General features: G+C 39.7%; 1 protein-coding gene across 4 annotated transcripts in view; it reads left to right on the top strand.

Annotated features, from left to right (window-relative positions):
* Positions 1–26,417, top strand: part of pax3b (paired box 3b) — an 85,661-nt gene that overhangs the window by 16,026 nt on the left and 43,218 nt on the right. The window contains exon 5 of one of the 4 annotated variants that reach the window (XM_068041431.1): positions 24,831–24,836. The exons of 2 other annotated variants lie outside the window; for them this stretch is intronic. In XM_068041431.1, coding sequence (XP_067897532.1) covers positions 24,831–24,836 — 6 coding nt within the window. Of the gene's footprint in view, positions 1–20,896; positions 20,906–24,830; positions 24,837–26,417 lie in introns of all 4 variants that reach the window. One more of the 4 variants, XM_068041430.1, reaches the window with a different exon arrangement.

Here is a 26,417-nt window from a genome sequence, read left to right as displayed (position 1 = left end):
ATGCTACGGAGTATAACATATTTTAAGTACAAGTCAAGAATATGTTGTGAACAAAATATTTTACAAAGAAAATGTAAAAAGCAAATGTATTAACAGATGTTCAGTAGTGATGTGGATAAATAAAGTTATAACTGATAGAATATTTTGTATATGCTACATTTCATGTTCTGGTAAACAGATTACCTAGCAAAAGATCCATTTCTTCCCTAAATGAGTAACATAGAAGCCATTCCTGGTGCTATGAATTGGGATCGGTGCACAGTTGCTGCTGGATTCTATCTTACGTTATTTGTCAAGGTTAAAATGCAATTTGTTTCCTTTTTGTGTGATGGATTATAGCTGCTCAAGATATTTCAGGATCTGACTGTAGCAAATATAAAAATATAATTTACACTGCAAAGCTAACTAGGACAATAGAGCAGTATGCAATTTTGAAACATCGGCACAAGTCAATATAAATTGTGCAAAGAAAAGCCAACTTTTGAAAGCAGGGCTTTGCATTTTGAGTGGGAAATGCATTTGATTTTCAATGGCTCATATATTTCAATTAACTTTATAGGATAATTGCCTACTGCATATTGACTCACTCCATATTTTGGTGATGTGCACTAAAGGATGGTTTACAGATCCTAATTAAATATCTGCTGAAGGCAGCGGCACTTGGAGTGGTGTAGCAGTCTGTACCATGTGTTCTTAAACAATGAGCCAAATCACTGTTGCGGGGCACAGGTGCTTTGCATAAATACAAAGTGCATGGCACTTGTGCTTAACATAGACAGTTCTAGGTTAACTCTTCAACTAGAAACTTGGCTTTCCCAGGCAAAATTCAGAGAAGTAAAAGGGATTAGCAGTTCCCTGTGAAAGAGAAGAACACTAATCTTATTCAGACTGTCATTTTTTGTGTGTACATTGAGACATAAAATTATGAGCAATTTTGAAGTTGGGAATCCACAGAAAATTAGCTGTGAATTACTTGGGACAGTTAAACATGCAAAGATGAATGGTTTGAAGCTGTTTGTGCCAGAAGATTTTAAAGCCTTGAAACTAAATTGTAGGAATGTCAGTGTACATTCAGCAGGTTCACATAAAATTCCTCTGTCTGTTAATTTTAAATAGATTAACACCTTTGTTAAAGTAACAAAGCTCCATCTCCTTTAAAACAGCAGATAAAGGAATTTTATACAATCACAATAATATTTCATAATATTTGCAAAGCGTAACTTTAAGGTCAATCTTTCTTCCACGATTAGATAACTTGTTAAACATTCCCTCAGTAAATTCCTCCCCAACTCTGTCCAGTAGAATGTGCTGAGAAGGTGAGCAGATGCCATTCTATCAGGCCTTTCCACATCTATTCAGTCCAAGGACATATGCTCGAGTGGCATAGATTAACTTGCCCTCAGATGTCTTGTGGAGATTTTCTCCATTACTGCCACCACTGCCACTTGTATTTGTATGTCACCTTTTAACATTTTAAATCATCCCAAGGTGCTTCACAGGATCATTATCAATCAAAATTTGACACTGAGCCATATAAGGAGAAATTAGGGCAGATGACCAAAAGCTTGGCCAAACAGGTAGGTTTTAAGGAGTATTTTGAAGGGGGAAAAATAGAGACAGAAGTTTAGGGAGGGAATTCCAGAACTTAGGGCCTTGGCAGGGGTGCCAATGGTGGAGCGATTAAAAGCAGTGTGCTTACGAAGTTAGAATTGAGGAGCGCAGATATCTCGGAGGGTTATAGGGCTGGAGGAGATTCCAGGGATAGCTAGGGGCAAGGCCATGAAGTGATTTGAAAACAAGGATGATAATTTTAAAAATCGAGACATTGCTTAACCGGGAACCAATGTAGGTCAGTGAGCAAAGGGTTAATAGGTGAATGGGACTTGCTGTGTGGGACTGGGACACAGGCAGCAGAGTTTTGGATGACCTCAAGTCTATGAAAGGTAGGGCATGGGATGCCTGCCAAAAGTGCATTGGAATATTCAAGTCTAGACGTAACAAAGGCATGGATGAGGGTTTCAGCAGCAGATGAGATGAGCCAGGAGTAGAATCAGGCAATGTTATGGAGGCAGAGATAGGTGGTCATCATTGATATATATTGGAATCTCTTCTCAGGGACAAATATGACATTAAGGTTGTGAACAGTCTGCTTCAGTCTCAGATAGTTGCCAGGGAGAGGGATAGAGTTGGTGGCTAGGGAGTGGAGTTTGTGGTGGGGACCAATCTTCCCAATATTTAGTTGGAGGAAATTTCTGCTCATCCAGTACTGGATGTCTGATAAGCAGTCTGACAATTTAGAGGCAGTGGAGGTGTTGAGAGCGGTGCTGGTGAGGTAGAGCTAGGTGTGATCAACGTACATGTGGAAACTGATGCGCTTTCGGATGATGTCACCGAGGGGCAAAATGTAGTTGAGAAATAGGAGGGAGCCAAGGATAGATCCTTATGGGACATCAGAGATAACTGTGCAGGAGTGGGAAGAGAAGCCATTGTAGGCAATTCTCTGGCGACGATTAGATGGATAAGAATGCAACCAGGTGAGTGCTGTCCCACCCAGCTGGACAACAGTGGAGAGGCATTAGAGGAAGATGGAGGGATCAACCATGTCAACGACTGCAGGCAGATTGAGAAGGATGAGTAGGGATCGTTTACCTTCATCACAAACACCTAGGATGTAATTTGTCACTTTGATAAGAGCAGTTTTAATACTGTAGCAGGGCAGAAACCTGATTAGAGGGATTCAAACATGGAGTTCTGGGAAGGTGGGCATGATTTTGGGAGGTGACAACATGTTCAAGGACTTTGGAGAGGAAAGGGAAGTTGGGCGGAGGGCAATTTGCAAGGATGGACAAGTCAACGGTTATTCTTTTTGAGGAGAGGGGTGATGATGGCAGACTTGAAGGAAAAGGGGACAGTGCCAAAGGAGAGTGAACCATTAACAATATCAGCTAGCATGGGTGCCAGGAAGAGGAGTTGGATGTTCAGCAGTTTAGTGGGAATAGGGTTAAGGGAGTAGTATGTGGATCTTATGGACAAAATAAGTTCGGAGAGGGCGAGAGGGGAGATGGGAAGGAGACTAGAGAAAAAGAGGTGAATTTAGGGCGTGGGCTGGCAGGAGCCTTAGAAGAAGTTTGGCCTGGTGGATTTGGGGAAGGGAGACAAGGAGATCAGATGGTCTCAACCTTAGCCAAGGTGGGGACAAGAACTCATTGGATGGGCATTGGAATACAATTCACGGTTGGTCAAACCTCCCATACCACTGGTGTTTTTGTGTTGTTCTTATCTCCCTTAATTTATTATTAGAACTAATTTAGAACTTTGCCCCCCCAAAAATATCAAGGCTGTCCTATTGAAATAAATAAAGTGAAAGAAACCACAGAGCTGTAACAGAAAAATCTGTTTTAATGGTGTGCCTTATCTGTTACAGACGAAGTATCGCTTGCTAACTGCTTTCATGTCTGCTGCTGTATTCCATTTTGTAAACTGGAAAAATATGTTCAGTTGTTTTCAATTGCCAGATTTCTCAAGTACACTATTTCCTGTATTGTGCTTTTCTGTGACACAGTCTACAAGTGGCTATGCAGCAAAGTCATAGTAATTACTAAATGCTGGCACAAACTTAGAAATGCCATACACAAACAAACTGCAACTCTGAGCAGTGGGATGAATGTTGGAGTCTGTCATTCTACATACTGTAAGCTTTCCACCACATTTGGACACCGGGTTGCAGGGCGGGGAGGGGGTGGGTGGGTGGTGTTTGCGTGGGGAAGGGCAGGGGCTGATGACTGGATGCGAGGGACTGCCTTACAGTGCCGTAAAGATAATCAGAGGGTGGGTTAACCTGAACCAATTTTATGTACTTCTTACAAGCCAGTAAAAGAACAGCACTGGCTGAGACCTGGGAACAGATCAGCTCCATCCTCTAAATTGGGTGGTAGTGCATTGTGCATAGGGACTTAAAATAAATATATTTAAAACTAATATAGTCATAAATAAAAGTGATTTAACATTGGAAAATGATATAAAATCTTAATGTTGCTTGAAAATTCTATGTGCAAATCATTAAAAGTGTCTCAATTTGTTTCCCAAGTTGTTAAGCACCAATATTTTCAGGTTGTATATAACTAAGTTGTTTTTGCTTTCTTTCATTGCCCCTATTCTAATGTACTCTCGCTGAGCAGCTGCTGTTAGTTGGCATCTGCAAAACCCACACCATGATCGTCAGGCATTACAAGTCTAGTGTTCACCTAACTGTCAATGCCTGTTGTGATTAGCAACATGAAACGTAATGTGTTTTATTTCAACAAGAAGTGAGCTCTGAAAAAAAATCAGCCCTTAGCATCATGGCCCTTGATTTGCACCACATCATAAGGAGGGAACTACAAAATATCACAGTTGCTATAAAAATACAAGGAGAAAAAAATCTTTTTCTTCGCCACTAAGCCTTTCAAACAAATTTATGTCTTCAATATCCCATTGGTGTTTACTTAATTTGGAAAAGGGTATAATAACGGTAACAATACGGTCCCTCACAGATCAGGGGATTGTGCTTGCAGATTGAACATAAATGCACTTCAGAAATACAAACACTCAAAAGGATAAAATATTTCTCAAAGGAAAATCTGGAAAGGGTAATTGAATAAGCTTGGATCTCTGAAATATGTCATGGTGAGTGCAGTCAACATGTCATAATTAGTTTCACTGAAGACCATTCCAACAATCTGCTTCTATTCTTCCTGCATCATTGTCCGCAGCTAGGCAAATAGCCAGAGGACAAAAGGAATCAAGTTCTGACAAAACATGAAAGAGTAAAAAGATTTAACTGCTTTTATCAAAGAAACTGAGAAGGACTTTGTGTAAATAAAGTGAATAACTTGCCATCAATATTTCAGCAATTGCTGTTTTCAGTATAATATACCATTGACAAATGATAAACTTGGTATTTTGAAAACTTTTTCACAATACTTATCAACTTTTAAAAAAATATTAAAATCAATGAACAGATCAGTACAAACAATGCAGCAACTTTATAACTCTAACTTACCAGATCACACAATGAGATGCAGTAGTTGCATGGTATTATAAAACTGATTGCACCATATCTACAGGTGCTTGACTGTAGTTACCTCCTGTTAAAAGTTTCTAAGTCAAACTATTTGTTTATGACAGGAGAAATGAAAAATTGAGTCATAAGTAAGAATTAACATTGTAAACTGATGAGTGTTTTGTGACATGTACAGAATTATTATGGAAAATAAATTCCCAAAAAGAGGATGGATAGAACTGGAATTAAAAGGAAACAGCATCAAGTGTAAAGAAAAGGAATTTAAAAACCAAGTGCATTTGAAGTCACAAGAAGAAATTAGTCATTTAAAATGTAGCCTTTACCACTTTATTGGTAGAAGCAGCAATATTTAGTTAATTTACCTTATGGCAAGGATTCTGCATTGCAATTAAATACCAAAACAATGAAGATAGTACGGTACCATCACATTTGTTAAGATAACATATTAATTAAAATAAAGGTACAGAACCAAGAAACATCTAACTTAAGCAATTCCATTGTTTTCCTGCACCTCATAGTGACAGAAAGTTGTTGTGCCATTGTGACTTGAACTGAATAGCACTATTTCGTAGTAGTATATTTATGTTTGGTTTCTCTTGTTTGTTTACAGTACAAATTACCATTAGAGCAAAGCTTCTTCAACTCTTTCTGCCTCCCCCTTCATGAGGCCTTCAGCATGGTGACCATCCAAGCATAAAAACATGCTTATCTGCAAATGAATGGCAGCTCTATGCTTCATTAAAGCTTCTTTCTCTTTTGGCACTCGCATTGTGACCCTTTGATATTAATTCAAAGGGCAATTAATGAATGCGGCTTGTCTTTGAAGTGAGGTATTCAGGGCAGGGAATAGGATGAACCTGAGGCTGCAATGGACTATATTCATTCAGTAGCCCTTCATAAGGGGTACATCCAGTTCAGGGAGTTTTGTTTCAGCTTGTGGTTAATGTAGCGCAGCTGATTGTGTTTGTTAATTGCGTTATATTGGTGTTGAGTACTGGCAGTGTTGCATGCAGCCAGTTGCACCTAGAGTTTATTTTCCGCCCATTTCTAAGTTTACAATCCAAGTTAGGAAGTGGTTTATTTATATTTTGTAACTTATTGCACTGAATTGTTTGTGCTCAAATTGCATTAATTATGGGAGTTGTTGAATTGGTGTTGCATTAAGTTGACTAAGCGCTAATTTGGCTGCACTCAGTTAACTATATGCACTGAATTGGGATCCACTCTACTGTGACCAAATCCTTCATAAGGCAGTTTGAATTGACTAAAAGAAAATGGACAAGAGAAGGTCAAGGAGAAAGGGCTAAAGAAGCACTCTATTTGTTAGAAGTATTAGCCAAGCAAAACTCCAAATAGCAACAATATGACCACAGTTAATAGACAAGCCAGACAGAGGCATGTCAATCACTAATCTTGGAAAGCAATAGACTGTAGCCCACTGTTTTATCCAATTAGCTTGGTAAACTCAGCATCTGTGATGATAATGTGCTCATTCCAGATTGCTGAGTTTGTTAATTAATTACAAAGATAATATCCTGTGAGCTATCAACATCTTTCTACTGATATATAAACATTTTCTTCTCATATTCATTGATTTTTCCAGAATGTTTAAGTGAAGCAGCAAAAGAAGCGTTCAACTTTGAAAAGCACATAACTTTTTCATATGATGAAATGAATCATGTTTTGTGAGTTTTAATCATGGTTGTTTATAATTATGAAAGTGGCATGGATCCTGTTTTCTATGAAGCTAGTAATTTAAGCCTTACTAATGTAACAATACTAGTAGAGAACAGGATTAAAGCTCACTGCCAGGTTTATGAGTTTCATACTGCCTTCACACGATTATCTCTTGGGAGTAAAATACTCTGAGAAACTGCTCTAGGATCCTACCAACCTTTGTGGTTTCCCTGGTAACCATACAATAAAGTAAAATTACATCTATTTGCATAGAACACACGGACCTGTGTATGTGCGTGTTTGTGTTTATGTACTAAATGTGCTGTACCAGCAAAAAGCACCTGGTGAGATATAGCCACATAAGGCATAATTAGTTCATAATATTTTGGTTTGTTAACTTGGACCTTTTTTCATTATAAGCCAATGACTGTTCAAGATAATGAATTGAATCTTATGATCATGCTGCACAAAAGACACGAGGAACATTAGTACCATTAAAGTGATCAATACAGAAATAGTTTTCTGTATACTCTAAACAAATATGCATATGTATGAACAGTTCAAGAACATGAACTTATCTGTTTGTACCAGGAGCTAGAGTATCTGATCTCTAAAAGCAAAGGCTAGATATAAATTTCTTAGCAATGAACTAACATTCAGGGGCTGCTTCAATGTAGCACCAATTGAGTGGGTAGAAGTGTCATCTGGAGATTGTGGTCAGAGCAATGTGTCTGAAAATATTTCAAGGAAATAATCGAGAGTTGTTACATCTTGTGATTAACCATAGTTCATGGTATAAAGCACCAGCTTTTCTATTGTATTCCATTAATAGCTCCACTGTGAGATTTATTTTTTTACATGTGTGTTAGCTAAAGGATTCTCATAATTGTACTTGGCATCCAGGAAAAATGCACCTCTCTGGCAAGAAGATTCTCATTTTTGATCACATACCCGTTATATAATTTTGTATTATACAGTAATGGGCAATTAATGAGTGAAATGTGGAGTGTTACAGCTGGACAACACTGGCCAGATGTCAGGTCCTTGCTTGATGTTTGATGTATATGTTAATTTCCACATCAATGTGTTGTACAAAGAATCCCAACAGTTGTGACCTGTCCTTTTCTGCCATTATTGAAATATGGATATTAAATGAACTATGCAGGGCTTTATGAGTGTTTTAACATAAACTGTGAACCTAAATGTCTGAATGAGCTCTTTGTTTATAGCCAGCAATTGTTGACCTGTTCAAGTATATGAGAAAAGAAGCACTTACTAAGTCAGTGAAAGAAGGTTCTTGACCATTGCCCTCTTGTGGTCATGTGACATTGGTTACTTCAGGCTGTTCACCTTTGAGAATAACTTACAAGCAGGTCCTGCAACATATGTATCAGTAAGTTGATACACAGAAGATTTTAAAAACCTTCCGCATAAAACCAGTCTGAAAGTGAGAATTTGGAGTCTGAAATGTTTAGCACTCAGAAGTCAAAGGTGAAGAAATTGGGTTAAAGGGTCAACTGTTTCCCCTGTTTATTTTTCCTTTCAAGTCAAGTAAACAAAAGCGAAAAGAAATAGGGAGGAGATAAAAAGAAATGACAACATTTGTGTCATAGTCACATTAAAAAAAGATCCATTTGCAGCACCCTATGTCTAATAATACTAAGTTTAAAATTGTCACATGTTAACCCAACCTATGATGAAACTCATTCATTTAAATAGTTTTTATTTTCTGATTCTTACATCCATTAAGTTTTATGCTCCAACACTAATTCACTGCAGCTTTACGAAAGAGATAAAATAGCATTAAAGTATCAAAATGAAAGTGAAATGTTCTTGGGTGTTAATTCCGAGGTGAAGTTGAAGCAAGTTGCTCATCCAAATTGAAGGCAGGAGATCCATCAGCACAACTTTTGAAGGCACGTTTGTAACATACTGCCAGGTCAAAGTTTATCATAAGGTCAATGTCTACCAATGTTTCCCTGTGAGTTTTAATTAGCTGATCATTTACTTTTAATTGAAAAATCAGGGCTTGCCAAAATTTAATTCCTGAAATGTAATCAGAGATTTCTATAATTGCAATCAACAGTTATAACACTGTAATGACCAGATTCTTTGCGAGAAGAGTATGAATAACAACGCAATTACTTCCATAGTTATGTTGTACAAACTGTGGGGAGGCTGTTCTTGATGTTAGCACCCCAGGCCAGCATACAGAACTTTCATGGTAGATTTGCAGTTTCCACAGCAAGAGAAATATTCAGTGTTCCTACATTTAAAAAGTAAATGTTTTCACGGTTCATTAATTCACATCAGAATACAAAATCAAAGAACAAGGGGAAAAGGTTGAAATCAGTATCATAATGAAACAAAATTCTATGGTGTCATTAAAGGGATCAGTTTACATGTTTTAAGTAATTAAAATTCAACTTTCATATGGCCCCTAGTGGCCATAAAAGTGTCCATTTTATGCTTTTCAATATGGCTTTTTCTAATTGTCCTGCTTTCTGGCATGACAAAAACAAACTTTCCTGGGGTGATGCCAATTGGAAATTTGTTCCTGGTTTCACACCAGTGAAACATGTGTCCCAGCTCCACATGTGACTATGAATGTTGCTGTGATCATATCCAGTAGGAATCATGCTTACCAAATGCTTTATTTGTTTCAAAAATAAGCAGTGGACTGTAGAAGCTAACCATTAGATGCAGGTGAATAAACTTTATAATACTACTTTAATTTTAAACATTGCTGTCCGCTTGTCTTTTAACATTTTAGCAACAAAGGCTAAATGGTTTCAAAAGTAAATCTGTTCTTAATTGAGATGATAACTTGGTAAGGGTAAAGGGCCAATAATCAACTCCTCTCTGTCCACTGTAGCTAAGAACTTACTTAAACTTCAATATCTTATAAATTATGAAACACAACACACTTTTGCAACTTCCTACGGAAATAATTTAAATTTAAATGCAATCATTTGAAGAAATTGTTTATGTTAGAACAGATTTGTTAAAATGCAATATTTCAATAACTTAAAAGTTGGAGTTTGGTATTTGTACCTCTCCGATGCATTCTTTTTAAATAGCCATTCTCATTACATTGGAGGAAACTGTATAGCGTTTCTTTCAGTGGTGGAGGGGTTAAGAAGTGAAAAGCTTTCTCCCTAGCCAACATGCTCAGTTGTTCTCCTCCAGATGTTGGTTTACATTTGAATTAATCTTAATGAGTTTAATTCTAAACTAAACATATTAGTTACTGGATGCATAGCATAAAGTGCAATGATCCCAAGATCATTTCAATAATTTTATGCGTATTAGACAGTGGAGACAATAGATCTTTAGTAAATAGTTGATGATGTTTACCATGATATGTAAAAGTAGTTTTGCTAATGATTTATCTACTTTATAGACAATTTAGGCAGGTGTAAAATTAATCTCTTTAGTAGATCACGTAGTCACAACAGCAGAACGATAGGCACAGATGGGCCAGAAGCTGTCATCCCATCATTGCCATGAGTACATCTGCTTTACTTCAATGTACTGTTATATGTACTCAGTCAGTCAATCACTTTGTCCCATTTGCTGAGAAGCTAAACTGGTCTGATCTGCAAATAAATTGTTCATTTGTCTTTTTTCCCTTTTGTTTTGTTTTGGTAACACATGTCGACAGCTCAATTACCCAGTTCATTAACAGCTCCCAAAAGACTCTATGGCTGGCCTATGATAGGAACTCTGCTTGGAGCACATATGGCCTGTAAAGGCCCTTTGCTTGATAGTCATATAAACGAAAACGACTGCTCCCTTTATCTTCAGAGTTTCCTTTGCCAGGACTACACCTTCAATGCAAGCAACTGTTTTTAATTGTATTGATTGGGTTGGATTTCCTTCACAAAGATATTCTTGCCTAGAGTGCCATATTCTAAGCATACTTGTTTAACTAGATTATTATATGTTTTCTGGTGTTACTATCTGTGGTTACAGAGATTTAAAAAGTTTGCTTTGTGATGCGTTCCAGATAAATGAAGATCTAGTTAGAGAAATGTTTTCATCTGATATACTACAAACTTTGAAGTGGTGATTTTGTATTCCTTCTAAATTTTCCTCTGATAAATCGTTGCACCTTGAGCACCTTAATTCAATAGAAAGACATTTTAGTTTGGACAGAATGTCTGCTGAATAATATGAACCTAAGTTGTTTTTGGCTGCTATTTTCTTACATATGCGCAATTGGATGGACTTTTAAAAAAACTGCACACCAGTCAAAATACAGTAGCAAAAACGTCACACAATTCTGCAATACTTTTGAGCTTTCACAAAGAAATGCAACTGGGCAGTAAAGTAATTGATTACAGTTTTTAAAAATTTGAAATGAATTCTCCTGAATGAAATGTGTGGATCCTTTTAATCATGTACACTTCTAAATAACAGTCTGACTGAAACAGACAGCATAAAAAAGATCTTTCACAGACATAGATTAAAGATGAAATTATTCTTTAGTAACATGCATTGGGATTTAATCATTGAAATTGATTTAAACAATGTTTGCTTTGAGTTAACCATCAACCTGTATGCGGTAATAATGCAAAAAACTTGAGGGGAGCTCCTGGCTGACTTTAGACCTTCTGAACTTGTCTCCTGCTGTTTACTATATTCATATTTAATCTGTATTCTCCACCCACAGCAAAACCACTGTGGGAGTTGTTGCATGTCAGAGTTTATTTGTACCATTTTGGTTAGCACAGAGCTGTCAGGGGCTTATTTTGTTATCAATGACCCCTTGCTGTGGAGCTGAGAGTCAGGAAAATGGAGGAGGGGAAAGTTCGTTGGGGGATGGCAGGAATTAAATGCATCTTCATGGAAGAGAAACAAGCCTAAAAAATCTTGAAAGCACACCAATTGATTTTATCAAGCTGCTACTCTGCAACTCTTCCTCCAAAAATAACATAGGACTAAACTATAAGTAATAGAAAATCTAAGCCTCTGCTATATTACAATTTATCAATATTATTCTAAATTCTTAAAAAAACCTACTAAACTATAGTTTAGTTGCTGATTAAGCAACTTTTTGTATTAAAACTAATGCATAGAAACATTGTATTACATGAGTACCTCCAGGTGCTACAGCTCCTAAAACAGAGAGAGCTGGATTAACCCCTGCCGAGTTTCCTTCTCCAGCCCTCAACTGCTCTACTCCATTCCTCTTAAGTGTCTCTTTGTGCCAGGCAGGTGTCAGAATGCTGACTGTGAGGAAGGGCCTGTTGATGTATACCACAGATGGAGCGTGGAAATTGGCAGAATAGGCTTCTGCCATAGGCCACTTCTTAGGCCCCAACAAAAGGAGCCAAATATGTCAACAAAAAAATCCTGAGAACCACAAAGAGGAAAGTGTCATTTGTCATTAACTCTGATCCAGTGATGGGGTATCAGAGTTACTAAAGCATGCCTAGTTTTCAAGCAAGTAAAAATGATAGTTCTGTTTCTTTAGAATGAGAAGTTTGGTTTAGTTTAGAGAACAGGTGGCATTTGGCAGACCGCAATTTTTTTTTGCAGCATTTTCAGCTGGAAATTTTATACTACCTTGTATTTGTTGGAATTTTTTAATGGATCAATTTGAATTCAATTTATCATTGTTTAGCAAAGTCTTCTAGTTTTTAATTTTTTTGATAATCATTCACAAGTAATAAAAATGGGACAAAAAGACCCACAAAGCATAATGAATGTGATATAGCACACAGCCAATGGATCTCTACAAAATACAAATTTTAGCCCCACAACGTGACTGGGTTAGTCTTGTATCAAATTTGAAAGTGGAGGAATCAGGCCCAAGAGCGAAATTAAAGATTGTATTTCACTAGGAGACATTGAATAACTTGTTCAACAAACTTACTGTGCTTTTCAAGACTGCATTTTTAAAAAAGTTTATTTTGCTATTTTGAGAAAGCCACAAACCATTGAAAGCCAATAGCAGCTGTGGAACTACAGAAAATATTGCTGTTTTTTCATCTTCACACTCTTCCATTGGACAATAGCGTGGAGTAGTGGAAGGATTTGCAGGCTGATTAATAAACAGTCTAACAAACCACAATGTGAATGCTCCTTTCAAGGCTGTAACCATCTTTGTACCAGCAGATAGGGTGGTTGATTCTAAATGTTGGGAGGAGGGGGAGCCACCTGCACCCATTGGATGCAATTATTCCATTGGATGTCAACCCAGAATTCAAAGCTGGCATTCCACTCCAGAATGGGTTTCAAACCCCTCACCTTCTGACTCAAAATAAGAATGCTACCATTATGTCAAAGGCTTAGTGGAAATGTTTCTGTAGCTTCAATATAAGTGAGTGTTGTCAAAACATTTTAAATTTAATTGCCCAGAATTTCCTGAAAGAGCACCATCGTAATGTACACAGTTAATTTTGTTGTTTTGCACGTCTATCTTCCTGTCAAGAATTTATACTGAAATTTCCTAGAAATTAAATGTGAATATGCTATGGAGAGCATAATGGTGAAACAGTGACCTGAGAAGTGACTCAGCCAATCCCTTAACCCATCTGTGTCAATCAACTAATTCAGCAGATCAATAGTCACACAACTAGGCGGCACAGTGGCACAGTGGTTAGCACTGCAGCCTCACAGCTCCAGGGACCCGGGTTCGATTCTGGGTACTGCCTGTGTGGAGTTTGCAAGTTCTCCCTGTGTCTGCGTGGGTTTTCTCCGGGTGCTCTGGTTTCCTCCCACAAGCCAAAAGACTTGCAGGTTGGTAGGTAAATTGGCCATCATAAATTGTCACTAGTATAGGTAGGTGGTAGGGAAATATGGGGACAGGTGGGGATGTTTGGTAGGAATGTGGGATTCGTGTAGGATTAGTATAAATGGGTGGTTGATGGTCGGCACAGACTCGGTGGGCCGAAGGGCCTGTTTCAGTGCTGTATCTCTAATCTAAACTCGAGTCATAGAATTTGAAATTCAGAATTCTTTCACTATGCTGAACTTATCACCTGTAGAAAATTGTCTGAGTTTTGGACTTACACAGCTGCTGTATTCAGTTTTCAGGAACATTCTAAGTTAGAGATTTTTTATTTTTACCATTTAGTCAGAAGATAAAATTTAAGTTAGTTAAAAAGTCTCAGATTAAAAAAAAACTTTCATCAAAGTATGTGTAGGCACAAGAGTGACAATATATACTAAACCCGACCGACAATGACAAAGAAGTGGTGCTTGAATGAGTTTTAGTTCAGAATTAAAATATATGAAGAGCAATAACAGGTGACCAAGGGTTCACCACTGCCATTATTGTGCAGTCTAAGTGTGGCAAGCAAACTAATGTAAATCCAGGATATTTGTAATCATCATTGACTTGAATGGGGACAGAGTTATGATCATCAATGTTTAAAGGTTTTGGCAATGTATCGGAATAACAACACAAAAGTCCCAGGAAATTATGAATAATGACATAACGTACACAATTGTCATGAGATATTTGTCTAATTAATAATTGTCTAATATCACCGCTATTCCTACTAGTAGATTAATGGACTTGGTGACACTTTAATAGTGGGATATTATAGCTAAATGACAATACAATACAACTAGACTGTGCATCCCTTCTTTTATTTATCCTGCCTTTATCAGTGGAAAGGGTGCAACAAATAGAACTCTGCTTTGTTTTTTTTATTTTCTGTTGTCAAATATTCTGAAGTAATAATTAAAGACTCATTCACTGCAAATACCTATTAATGTTTGTGGAAGCAATAGTTTGGGATGGAGGAAGAAAGTTTCCTGGTTATCAGCTAAAAATATTCTGGGGCAGGACTTTTCTTTGAAACTTAAAAATATTCACTCTAAACATTCAAAATATGAGGCAACCCATTAATTCTAATTTTAAACCATGCTGTTTATGCATTTCTCAACTTGTACTTGTGTTCATATCAATAACTAGACATCCATAATCAGCCAATTGGTGTGAAGTGAAAGAAATCTCAATGAAATGCCATGTACCAGAATGCCATGCTGTGTTCAGTACCCTATGAAATTGGCCTGAAGTGTTCATATATCACAGCCTTAACAAAGCCAAATATTTCCTGAAGTCACAGTAAAGGTCAGAGTAGAAAGAACTGCTTCTAATTCCATAATTCCTTGTTTAATTAAACTTCATGGTTTGTCCGGTGGTGGTACTTATGGTTTCCCTCCCTTTTTTATTTGTTCCTATAGTGAAGAATTTGTAATCCCATAGAGTGTTATTGCTTCCCTGTTCTTGATCCCTTTGCTAATTGCTGTCTTTCCTACTTTCTCCCAGTTTCATTACTCCTAGGCAGGGTTCTCCTCAGACAAAAGCAGCCTCAGCTGCACCAAACCTCACTCAGGAAGAATGTCATGGATACATAAATGGGCTTGTTAGTGTCCTTTTGATGGTGCCTTTTCTTAAATTTGACCTGATCCCAAGTTACTGCCAGTACTTCAAACTTATAATGTTCTTGTTAATAATATTCAGTGATAACTCATAAGTGAATTTATTTCCATAGGAATTTTCCAATTTATCTTTAAAGAGGTTCGACTTGCCTTCTTGTACTTGGTAGAAATGACTCCTATATTTAACTTTGACAACTGGCTGCATCATTCAGTAGAATGATGATCTGGAGTAATACATTCACTTTTCTAATTTGTACACTGTAGCATAGTTTTGCAGGAATATGCCGAGTAGAAGCTATTGTGAGTTTGGTTAGGGTTATACAGCACCAGAGAAGCAATAAAATTAGTCAAAATCCATTTCCAAAAGTAAAATGCAATGATATTGTTTGTTTTTGAGCAGGATGGGTGCTGAATAAGTGAAACCAACATAGGTTAGTTGTTGCTTGGTATTCTAAGTGTACGGGTGTTGTATAATTGCAAATCAGTTTGTGTTCTGGACTGTGTACATCTGAGAATGCAAAATGTAGTGATGCACATTATGTCATTCTGTAGTTGGTTGATGTATTCTGTAGCAACATCTTTGTAAAAAGATTTCACAAGGCTAGTGCCACTGGTCGGAAATTCTGAAATCTGCTAATTCATAGCCTCAAGTAAAGCAACTCTAGTAAAGGAATTCTAGAATCAATGCAACTTTGGTATTCATCACCTATGTATGTTGGATTTCTATCTGATCAGAATGAATGTTGGCTCATTTTAGGAGCCTTCAGTTACCAAGGACTGACAGTAAAATAATGCATGCATGCCATAGTAAATGATTGATACAGTAGTCACTGCAGTGAAAATATGGACATCTAAACTGTTTATAATTTGTTTTACTTTAAAAGTGTTATGTTTTGGTGAAAATGCAGTGGGGATTATGTAAGAAGAAAATCCTGTCATTAGGGTTCCTTTTAGTCCAATTGTTGCATGCAGCATTTTAACACACCAATTTATATTGACATTTGCAATTTGTTTTGATCTGTAGTGTTGATATAACACTAGGAACGTTGACTTAATGGAACAGAACTTGACAATGTGAAGAAGCTGTGTTAATATCTGTGAATATAAATACGTTTTATCAGTGACCCTGGCATTTTAACCTGTGAATGCCAATTCAACACCCATACATTTCTTAGAGGCAATTTGCCAGATCATGAAGTTAGTAATTATCATTTCACCAAAATTAGGTAAAAAGTACAGGATGTTAACAAAAAAACTTGCATGATTTAAAAAAAAAACTCGAAAGTATTGCTCCATCTTTTTTCTATTGAATTCTCAAAATTGTACATATATATATGTATGCACGTTTCCTACACCACAATAAATAGCTTTTCAAATCAGAGAATAAGTCTTGATGATTGTAAATCAAAAATTGAACAGTGATTTGAAGGACCCATTTACTATCATGGAATACCTTAAGAGAACATATTCTGCAACCATAGCAGTTACTGTGAAAGCTAGACATATATAGGGGGAGGTTTTACAGTCAAGGGAGGAGGGTTTGGGTGCATGCAGTGGGTTAAATCTCCTAAAAGTGAGGTCGGGTTGGGATCCCAACATCATCCTGCCCTCTTCTAGGTTTCAACCGCGCAGCTTTACAGGTGAGCATGGAATGCCCATACAGCTATTGGTAAGTCATTTAAATATTCTAATAGGCAATTAAGTACTGTTTTAGCCAAACATTTAACAGCTGGTGGCCCTATTTCCCAATCTGTCAGTAACTTGGTAACAGGGTGACTGAGGTGAGTGCATTGCGGAGATAGCTACTTCAGTGAAATTGACAGGCTGGGAAGCCTTTGATCAGTGAAACTGAAGAGCTCCTGCCATGGCCAGGTGAGAGGCTGCTACTCCTTCTCAGAGAGTGCTTTCAGTGCTTGACAGGTGATTGACAACTTCCAAGAAGTCACTTCAGTGTCTTGTACTTCATTCACTTGCAGCTGCACGACCCTGCTGCCAACCTTCACAATGGTATGGGAGCAGCTTATACAGCTCTACCTTGCACCTCTAATGAGGAGCAGCAGCACCAATGGCACCAGAACCAACAAATGCATAAGCTGCCTTGTCCTCAGCCACATGCTGCTCCACAGGGCAGAGGGGATAGATGCAGAGATCCAGCTCAAATGAGGCAAGACCCCCAACAAAGGGACCACAGGCAGAGAATCAGCTCTCTCAACATGTGTGAGTACCTGTGCCTCAGCAGACTCAGGATTTCACTGCAGATTGTTGCTGACTTCTGCAGCTTCCTGGAACAAGACCTCTTTAGTTCTGCGCTCTCTTCTCTTGCAAGGTGAGAAAGGTGAGAATTGTGAGCATTAAAAATGGCTTGTGTGGATAGGAGGGAAGAACAATATTTGTGGAAGTTGACTGTGAGGCATGGGTGCAAAAGGGGAATAGGATGAGGGTAAGTGTGAGTGCTGGCTGTTCAGATGGGTATGTGAGGTACCTGAAGAGAGAGGAATGAGTGGAGCTGTAAGGTGTGCTGCTCTAAGGAATGCTGTGCAGGAGAATGCTGGGAAAGTCAAGAGTGTGGGACATGAAAATACTATGCCACTCACCCTTGCTGTCTCCTGACGTCCTGGATCCTCTTGGCGCACTGTCTCCAGGTTGAAGGGACCACACTTCTCCTGCTGACTTCCTCAGCCACTTCAATCCACATCTGCTTGGAGAGGTTGTCCTCTTTCTCCTGTCCTTAGGAGAGCTCACCTCACTGCAGTTCCTCAGATCCTGCAACAGGACTTCTAGGTAAGAGCAGGAGACCTAGGGCCAGCCTTCCCAGTTCTCCTCTCCATTCCTGTGGTTGCTGCAGCCACAAAAATCGATGTACATTTCAGCCATTCTGACCTCTGCCAGGGTCCTTTTAATTATAAATCCTTTCTTTGACAGATTCGGCACGTCATCCTGCCCATCCTCTCTGATTGGCGGGGGAACCGAGAGTTGTTGTGGCTCAGTTAAAGAGCCTTTGGCAAAGCTTACGGAAGTTGACAACGGTTTTCCCATCCCGCTTATGGTCCTGCTGTTTCGGCTGGTTAAAAATCCACCCATAGTTTAACTTTGTCTTTATTTTCTTAACTGTGACAAAATCTGAGGGAGAGACGTTAAGATGGAGATTCCATTGAAGCCTAATTGTTTCTTCTGGCAAATGGTAATTGATATTAAATAAATAATTATTGCAACAACATAGGAACAGAGAAAGTACAGTATAGGAAAATAATATGCCATCCCTCTGACTGGTCCCAAAAATTTTCCCTTAAGCATTTCTACATTACCTATCTCCACAGCCTCCCCAAGAACGCTCCTCCACATTCCCACTGCCTAAACTATTTCTATCTTCTAAGATTCAACCTCCTCAGTTCTAGAATTTTTTTGCAATCTCAAATATATTGGGCTTTATTTTCAACTTCAGTGAGGCAGGAAAACTGGTGGTAGTGGATCAGTTACTCATTATAAACCCACCTGGTTTCCAGTGACTTTATTGGAAAAGAAAATCAGCCAGGGTGTATAATGGATGGACAACCTGCTACTGACAAGTTTTCTGCCTCTGTGAATGTTGAAAATTGCCCCCATTATTTAATGTCATAACAGAAGCCTGAACAGCCGAACGTCTTCCCAGGTAAACTCTACTCTGTGGTAAACAATCCCAGGGTCTTCAATGTCTCATCATAGCTTAGATGCTTTCAGGATAGGAATCCATTTGGTTGCGCTGCCTTTAATGCTCAGCTGTTCTTGCTGGAATAACAGAATTGTACACGACACTCTGGACGTGACCATATCACTTCTGCAAACTTACTAACAACCACAGGAGATGTTATAGCAAATGATTGCATAGAATGTTTGAACCCTAGCTGCCATCTGTACAGAAAGATGGTCATTTTTGTCTAGCATTTATATCGAACAATTTAAATTGGCAGGGACCAGGTACAGTACACTGAAATACCATAAAATTTGCATGTTCCAATTCATTTAACTAAATTGAACAGCAATTTGACAATAATTATTGCCACTTACAGGTGTGAAAATGTGAGCTGGTATATTGCATTTGATTTTGGTTATCACACTTCAGAAAGAATGTCAAAAGCCTTGGAAAGGGTACAGAAGAGATATACTGGAATGGTACCAGGGATGAGGGGTATCAGTTATGTGAAGAGACTGGAGAAGCTGTGATTGTTCTCCTTAGAACTGAGAAGGTTAAGAGGAGACTTGATTGAGGTGTTCAAAATCATGAATGGTTTTGATACAGTAAATAAGGTGAAACTGTTTCCAGTGACAGAAAGGTCAGTAACCAGAAGACAGAGATTTAAAGTGATTGGCAAAGGAACCAGGGGTGCCACGAGGATCTAATTTTTATACAGCGAGTTGTTGTAATCTGGAATACATTGCCTGAAAGGATGGTGGAGAAAGATTTAATAGTAACATGCAAAAGAAAATTGGATAAATGCTCAAAAGAAAAAAGTTGAGGGCTATGGGAAAAGAGCAGTGGAGTGTGATTAATTGGATAGCTCGACCAAAGAGCAGTCACAGGCATGATGGATGAATGGCCTCCTTTTATGCTGTATCATACTATGATTACTTAGAACATTAAAGAGAGTGGAATGTGTTTAAAATTACTTGTAATTCCAGTTATAAAATGTATAAACTTTGCTTACTGGTTGACCTACTTAATTATACTTTTTAGAAGCCTTCCTAAAATAGCAATCCGGAATGAACATGTCAGATGAATGATTTGTCTAGGTACTCCCATATTTTAACCCATCATGTGATTATATTTTTTCTATCTTTTGTTTATGCACTTTTGGTGTGATTTCAAATACATCAAAGATATGCCTAGATGCAAAGGCAAACCCATAACTATTTTCATATACAGAAAAGGCATCATTAACATTCTTGTGCCTATCCTGAATCAGTATAGGACTAAGAATTCCGGATTAAATAGTTTGAAATAGAATGAGGGGCTAGATTTTTGGGTGTTGAGACTTGCTCCAAAGGAAACCTGGTGCAGGATTTTTAGCCCCCAATGGGAGTGAACATGGTGATGGGCGAGCATGAAAAATCATTCTGCCAGCCAATGTGCGATTGTTCTCCCTGTATAAAGTGTCCATTTACTGTTAATTCCTTGTATAAAATTTGTTCACAATAAATCCCCCTCACCTGATGTGTCAATTCAATGAATATGCCCGCTATATAGAATCAATTTTACAGTGAATTTGGTTTTGTACTGGCAGCCCATGTACAGTAAACCACTCCTCCTTCTCCCATACAACTAATTAAAGAAAACCCCTGCTGTACAAACAGTACTCTACAGTTAATTCCCCTGCAGTGTCTAATTACACTGAATCCCACTGCATTATTGAATCTTCTGGCAATAAAGTGATAATTTGAATCCCCTGCTAAGTGTTCATTTTACAGTGAGTTTCCCTGCTATATTAAGTATCTGTTTACAGTGCATTTCATTGCATAAAGCATCTGTTTACAGTGAATCTCTGTAAAAAGTGCCAGTTTACTTTGAACATCCTGTGTAAAAGGTTCACTTACTGTGAATCCTCCAAAGAAAGCGTTGAATCATCGAATCTCCCTGCTGTATAAAGTTTGCATTGTATTCACTGTTCACTTACAGTGAACCTCCGATCAGAGAGGGAAACTGTAAATGAAGTGTACAGTTATGGTGAAACTTCCCCGGGTAGAGATACTATTTACAGTGAATCTCCCTGCTTCATCAATAAGTGCCCATTTGTTGATACACTCTAATGTAAACTGTTCAGTCACAGGTCAATTCTGATGCTTAACATTTCTTCAACAGCAAATATGTTTAAAAGAGGAAAACATTTGATCTATTTTAAAATTTCACGCCATAGGACTGAATTTTCAGGGCCCCCTGAAGTCAGGAACAGAGACGGGTGTGGAACTGATAACACTGGCACCGGGTCAATTTCAAGGCGCCGTTCCCAGCACTGGCAATAATCACCAATGCAGGACAGGCATTCCGCTCTCCTCCCAACTGAGGCCAATTAACACTGTTTAAAAGCTCATTTAGGGGCTTGTCAAGGAGTGAACTTTAAATTTTTAAAGCGCAAACAGGTTACCCGCACCTTCAGAAATTGATGAGCTGAAGGAAAGCGGGTAAAGAGTGGAGAGCCAGCTATGGCTGCTCCAGGGCATCCCCCAGCCCCATAATGGTCAGTGGGGCCAAGGGGGGAATGGGAACTTGGTACAGCACAGATGGCAGGGAGACTAAGCACTCTGCACCCAGGCTTTGAATGAGGTCAGCACTCCCTTGGCATCACGGGGGTAGAAGAGCAGGAGGCAAGTCTGCCAAGGACAGTTGGGTGGCCACCTGCCCAGAAGGAAGGCTCCTGCTGGCAATGGGGGCATAACTGTCAGATTTTGGGTCCAGTGGGCGATGAGGGGTAACACCCTCTGCAGGAAGGGCAGAAACCTGGGCATCAGGCGGTCGGCACAGAAGAGGAAAGAGGGACAGGAAGGCAATGGAGGCAACACAGGATCTACTGCTGAAAATGGAGCCAACTGGAGATGACCGAGACCCAATGTCGCAGGAGACTGTGACTCTCCAGGCAGATGGTCACATGTGGCCTTGAGCTTCTTCACTTCTGGCTCCTTCCATGGATCAGCTGCAGATTTTAGTGGAATCTTGCAAACAGCTGCACACCTCTGCATCCTACAGGTTACTGATGCCTTTTTTGCCAGAGCTGGATAGCACATTCATTTAATGACAGACACGACCTTACAGGGATAGAGTACATTCGGTTTTACCTTCATTGCTGGATTCCCTCAACTACAGGGCATCATCAATTGCATCCACTTGGCCACCAAGGCACCCAGTGACCAGCAATCAACAGGAAGGGCCATTTCTCCTTCAACACCCGACTGGTCTGTGACCACAAGAAGAGCTTCCTCTATGCGTGCACTCGCTTTCCTGGCAGCTGCCACGACTCCTTCATCCTCCACCAGTCCAGCCTGCCTCAGATCTTCACTCCAACCCATAAAGTGCCTGGATGGATCCTAGGGGAGAAGGGATATCCTGTGAAGACATGGCTACTGATTCCTGTATGGGAGCCCCAGACAGAGGCACAGAGGTGATACAACTAATGCCACCTGATCACTAAAACAACCATTGAGCTTCTCAAGATGCAATTCTTGTCCGGACCAGTTAGGAGGTGCCCTCCAATACCCTCCTGCAAAGGTCTTGGTTATTATGGTGGTCTTCTGTGCTCTCCATAACATGGATGTCCGGAGAGGAGTGGATCTTGATAATGGTGAGGCCTTGGAAGGAGACAGCTCATTGGGGGAGGAGCAGGAGGTGAGAGAGGAGGAAGAAGAGTAGACAGGGGGTGATAACAATGAACAGAGAGGTGCCCCTGCTGCACAACAAAGTGACCTTCTCCTGCCACCCTCTGGAAGGGACCTCTCTCCTCTCCCTCATGGCCTCCAGCATTAGCTCCTGGTCGGCATTGATGATGTGAGGGTCTGCCCTGCCCTGAGTGCCAGCCCTCTGGCTCTCCTGCGACATCTCCCTTCCGTGTGTTGCAGAAGACTTTGGACCAACCCATTGATCACTCAGTCAGGATAGCCAGCTGCCTCAATGATGGCTGCCATGGGGTGTCCAAATGAATCCTACACTTCATATGACCCACCTCCATTCCCACTCCCACTGTCTCTAAGTGGGCAGGAAACCTGTCTCCAAATCAATTAAGAGCTTCCCCACGTGCAAATCTGAACTTAATTCAGTTTCCCACCGGCAGCAGTTTAATGACATAAAAACAAACTCCGCTCCTGTTTCCTACCTCCGTGGTGAAAATTCAGCCCCATGAGTTTGCTTCATATTGAGTAAAGATATGGGCCCTGAAAATCCACAGGGCTTTTTATTGCAGTTGCATCTGAGGGGAAACATTTTGCTTACTGATCCTCTTCTGCCTTGACCCTGCCATAAATTGCAAGGTCAGTTCATTTAAATATCCATTTGCAGTTCAGTAGTGTAACCTGTGGGGAGGAGGCTTGGAAATTAGGAGTGCAACCTTTAAAAAGGCAAGAAAGGCTGAAGATTTTAGCAGCTGGCTGGAGGAGCAGCAGTTAAGTAGGAAAGGGTTTGGCATAGTGAGTTGACTTTCAGGTAGTTGTAATGGGTGGCTCATATGTAATTCTATAATGTTTTTAAAGCATATCTTCAAGTGGTGGATCTGGCAGTCACACAATGTAAAGAGGCAGAAAAGAGTGTCAGCCTTTGGCTCAGTGGTAGCACCGTTTCCTCTAAAAGAAAAAAGGAAGACTTGCATTTACATAGCACCTTTCATAACCTCACAATTTAAGTCAGAAGGTTGTGGGTTCAAGCCCACTCTAGAGGCTTGAACATATAAATTATGCTGATACTTCAGTACGATACTGAGGGAACAGTGTCCTGGCTAATATTTATCCTCAACTACTATCACTAAAATGGATTATCTAATTATTTATATTTTGGACATTAGTGGGACATTGCTGAGTGCAAAATGGCTGCCATATTTCCTTACATTACAACACTGGATATACTTCAAAAGCACTTGCTTGGCTGTGAAGGGCTTTGTGATGTTTTGAGGCCATAAATGGCACAAGATGAAAGTAAGTTCTTTCTATCTAAGAGCATTTTGCTTTAACTGTGAGATATGGTGAGATTGGTGGTACAGTGCAGGTGTCAGGTAAGTGTGTGGACATATGCAGAGCAGACATAGCAACTTGTGAAGCTGCAACAGGCGGAATCTTCCATACCCTTCACGGCTTTCTTATTCCCAAGGGGGTTATGCTGATACATTCTTAGCTTATGCCCTCCTTGCCTGTAGATCCATCACAGCAACAGGGGCAGAAGATGATGAAGAAAATGAAGATGATGATGATGATGATGGTGAACAGGAGGGAAGAAAATTCCTGCAAAGGGACTTTAATGATGACAATAAGGAAGACAATGTTGAGAACAAGTCTGCACAGGAATTGACCCTTAAGATTTGACCCAAGGTCTCTCTGCCCCTAATATCTTTGTTTCGTGCCTTTATCACACCCTTTTATTTCCAAGCACCAACTCAGTAATTTTCACCCTGGTGGGGGGCAATCAGACAGCATCAGTGAGGATGTTTCACTGGGTAGTCCACAGAGCATAGGAGAGGTGGAGAAATAGGGTGAGGATGTGCCACCTTCCAGGCAGAGGCTAAGCAAAAGATTGCCTTAGTGTTGTGGGACCTTAAACTAACTGGTAATTAGGTGAAAAGAAGGATAGTAAAGGAACATCTCACCTCTACTTAAAAGCTATGAGGGCAGTGCCCAAGGAAATGCAACAGTTGACAGTTGGAACTCTGGAGTTTTCACCTACTATATTCAGAAGGATAGCCTGTTATCCTGGTGGTAGTAGGGGATGGTGGAGACAGCACCCTTTCTCCTGTCTTTGAGATCCTGTGGGCTGGGAGGCAGGCTGCCCTGCCTCAGGGTTTTCAGGATCAAGTATATGCTGTTAGATTAGCAATGCTACTAATCAGTGGGCACACAGATGCAGGGCCCAGTGGAATGGAGGTGACCTTCCAGAGGCCAAGCAACCAGCCTTCCTTATCAGTACACCTTAAAAGTGGCTTGTAGGAGTTGACATCCTGGTGCCCAGGCACCAGTTTTACAGGTGCAGCCAGTGGTGGTTCCCTTCCTGCACCAAACTGCCATAAAAAGAGGGCCAGCTCAGTCCCTCGAGCCTTTTAAAGCACAGGGTAGTGTTTGATTAATCTGGGTTTGATTGTATTAGTCTGTCCATTGATCATTCACTGTGCTTGATTGCTTAAGCCTGTGGGTGGAGCTGAAGAATTTGAAACTGAAATTAAAAGACACAGAGCTAGAATGTTCTACTAAACACAGACTGTTCTGAGAAAATATTGTACTGAGATCTTGTAGTGCAGAGATATTTTAAAGTGTTGTAAATAAACCAACTGGTGATTTAATACAAATGTGATATTGGCATTGCTCTGAGATAAATCAGATACACATAATATATCCAGCAACCCGGCATAAACATAACAAAAATGTGGCTATGAGGATGATTCAGTAAAATTTAATGTTATCCGCTCCAGAACCATTTCTTTCAACGCCAGTAAATCCTCACTTGTGCTAGGCGCGATTTTGGGGTTCAAGACCTACTTGCTCGCTACGGGGATGGATAGCCCAGATATGACAATGAACCGTAAGAAAGCGATACTCGTACATTGTCTTGGAGCAGAAGGCCAGTGCATATTTGAGCAGCTCACAGATGATGCGACTGCATTTGATACAGCAGTAAGTGCTCTCGAAAAATATTTCAGATCAAAGAAAAGTGTGATAATAGAGCGATGCACATTCCGCCAGAGATCCCAAGGACATGGTGAGCCCATTAAACAATATGTGACAGCATTGCAGCAATTGGCGGCTACGTGTAAATTTGGCACACTAACCAATGAACTAATTCGTAACCAAATAATTGAAAAGACTTCAATTCCACGAATTAGGGAACATCTCCTCATGGAGGATGATGATTTAACCTTGGAAAAAGCCATAACCTTGGCAGTCCAGATCGAATCTGCTATGTTAGATTCAAAGAGGATACACACACATGCACCCTTAGACTCAGGGTTGCAGACACAACTTGCCCAACCAGCTTCAGTGGTTAAGGACAAGAGGACTCAGCAACCTCATCAAAATGTGCACTATCACAGTCAGTTACCTTCAAAACTGTGCCCAAATGTGGAAATGCTCATCGAGTCACAATGCCATGTCCAGCTCGAGGGAAAAAGTGCAATTCATACTTAAAGTGGAACCATTTTGCAAAGATATGCAGACCGAAGAAAAAGACTTCATTGGTTCGACATGTGGGGGAGTCTTTTCTTGAGAGTGAGGTACAACACGTAGTTACCATCACCACGTGAAATCACGCTACAACCTGCAATCGAATGGTGGCGTTGAACGATTCAACAAGGTGATAAAGGAAAGCTAGTATGTCGGGGGGAAACATTCGAACAATCCATTAACATTCTGCTCCGCACATATTGATCCACCTGACAACTCTCTGACTGGAAAGATGCCAGCCAAACTTATGATAGGTCATAACTTTCGCATGTCACTGACCATTCTTAAGCCATCACTACCAGTTAACAAGAATGTCAGAGTGAAAGCGGATGAAATCGCAATGCGACAAGGTAAAGCAAAAGCATACTTTGACAAATGTACAGGCGCAAGGGAACTACAATTT

The sequence above is a fragment of the Heterodontus francisci genome, chromosome 11 (genome assembly GCF_036365525.1).
Source record: "Heterodontus francisci isolate sHetFra1 chromosome 11, sHetFra1.hap1, whole genome shotgun sequence".
NCBI classification, from domain to species: Eukaryota; Metazoa; Chordata; class Chondrichthyes; order Heterodontiformes; family Heterodontidae; genus Heterodontus; species Heterodontus francisci.
This window is presented reverse-complemented; position numbering and strand designations above follow the sequence as displayed.